The 2,185-nt window shown below is 35.1% G+C and overlaps 1 protein-coding gene across 1 annotated transcript; it reads right to left on the reverse strand.

The window, feature by feature from the left end:
- Positions 1 to 327: 327 nt before the first annotated feature.
- On the reverse strand, positions 328 to 1,458 carry LOC149161859 (heterogeneous nuclear ribonucleoprotein 1-like). The gene has a single exon (XM_089435029.1). The coding sequence runs from the start codon at positions 1,456 to 1,458 to the stop codon at positions 328 to 330; it is 1,131 nt and encodes a 376-aa protein (XP_089291155.1).
- Between the last annotated feature and the right edge of the window lie 727 nt (positions 1,459 to 2,185).

The raw sequence follows: 2,185 nt of genomic DNA on the forward strand, positions 1-2,185 counted from the left end.
TAGAAATGATTTCTTTACATTGTTTTTATATTATTTTTAATTATTTTTTATTTTTCTCATTATTATATAAAAAAATAAATCAAACTTGATACTATTTTTAATTATTAAAACTACAATTCATTGTTTCATATTACCATATGACATTTAGTTCTCATTAAAAAAAACTAAAAGCTACAATGTAAATATGTGGAATTGCTTGGACCTCTATAACTCATTCTGTGTCTGCTCTATATGACATTTAGTTCTCATTTAAAAAAACCTAAAAGCTACAATGTAAATATGTGGAATTGCTTGGACCTGTAAAACTCCTGTGCCTGCTCTCAATAGCTATTGCTTGGATAGACTCTGGTGCCTATTGTTCTCCCTGGAATATGGGTGATATCGACTATTTGTTCTACCACCGTAGCCTTCCCTCCCACTACCATAAGGGCCACCCCTGGCATAAGGGCCACCAACACGTGATGAGTTATAACTATCATTTGCACCATAACCATCACCTGCACCTCCATTGCCACCAGTCGTCCCATTGCCATACCCACCAAACCCTTCGCCATAAGTCGCAGGACGAATTCCATAACCACGGGAAGGATCTTCTTCATAGCCTCCCGAGCTGCCAACCCCATAAACTCCATAACCCCTACCATATTCAGAACCTCCATACTCACCATACCCTCCAGGCCTGCTGCCATAACCTCCTGCTGACATATATTGGTTGTTGCCATAACCTGCCCCTCCAAACCCACTATAATTATCTCTGAAGCCCCCAACTCCAGCAGGCACGTAGGGAGGCCTACTATCAAACCCATAAATAGGAGCAGCGTCAGACAAGGGTTTCTTGGGTTCAGCCTTCTTGATCTCCACCAGCTTTCCACCTACCTCAATCGTTTCCCCTTTGGATATAATTTCTTCAACAACCTGCTCACTGTCAAAAGTGATAAAACCAAAACCCCTGGACTGCCCAGTGCTTCGATCTCGCATGATCTGATGTTCTACAACTTTGCCAAATTTGTCGAAGTAGTTCTTGAAGTCATCATCAGTAATAGCTTTGGGTATACCGCCCACGAATATCTTTCTCGTCTTTGGGCCCTTCGACATCTTTCCCCTTGGAATGGTTCTTTTAATTTCCACTGTTTTGCCATCGAGGATGTGGGTGTCCTCTATAACCTTGTCCACCACAGAGGGGTCGGCGTAAGTCACAAACCCGAATCCCCGAGGCTGCCCAGTGACACGATCCTTCATTATAACAGAGTCTGTTAGTTCGCCATAGTTACTGAAATGCTTAGTAAAAGCGTCTGCGGTGGTACTCCTCGAAAGACCGCCGATGAAGATTTTTCCAGGACTCGAAGCCTCTCTAGAGCTATGATTTTTCTGCTCTTCTGCAACGTATTCTTCCCTTTCTGAGTGATCGTACTCTTTTGAAGGCACATACTGTGTTTTCTGGTCATTTGAAGAATCCATAGCAACCAAATAAAAGACCACACGACAGAAGATTGAGATCTCTTGACAAATGAAACGAAAATGACCTAAAAACCCTAGAAAACCCTAGATGTCGATATAATTTTGTATAATACATGAGGTTTTTCTAAAATGGCATGATTATTATTATTTATATATGATTACGACCAAAACATATTTGAGCCTACACAACCGTTGGCACTCTCGTGAAGAAAAATGTTATTTATTTAATATCATTTTAGTTTCATTTCACAACCATTGGCACTCTAGTGAAGAAAAAAGTTAATTATTATCATTTTAAATTCTTTTCAACTGGGATGTATCAATCAAATTTCGATGTATTGATAAGTTTCGAGAGTGTTTAGGCCAATTTTGTTTAAAATTATTTATTTATTTATTATTTAATTTTATAGCTTGATTAATGCAGAGAAAAATATTGTTAAAATAAAAATAAAAAATATTATATAATATTTATTTTAATTAATGTAAAGGAAAAAATATAAATATGGTTGATAAAAAATGTTTTTTAAATTATCTATTTTATATTTATATTAAATTTAAATTTTAAATATTTCTCACATTATCAATTCTTTTAATTTCTTTATATTAAATGATAAAAAAATTATTAAAAAAATTACTCTGTACTTTTTTTTATAAATGTTATGTATGTATAAATGTTTTCTTGAAATATATAATATTTATTTTAATTAATGTAAAGAAAAATATAAGC

The sequence above is a fragment of the Pinus tabuliformis genome, chromosome 5_2 (assembly GCF_031772625.1).
Source record: "Pinus tabuliformis cultivar Carrire ecotype Pingquan chromosome 5_2, CPIR1, whole genome shotgun sequence".
Classification (NCBI taxonomy): domain Eukaryota; kingdom Viridiplantae; phylum Streptophyta; class Pinopsida; order Pinales; family Pinaceae; genus Pinus; species Pinus tabuliformis.

Coding starts and splice junctions, on each gene's coding strand:
- LOC149161859 (XM_089435029.1), bottom strand. CDS start 1,458: ATGGATTCTTCAAATGACCAGAAAACACAGTATGTGCCTTCAAAAGAG.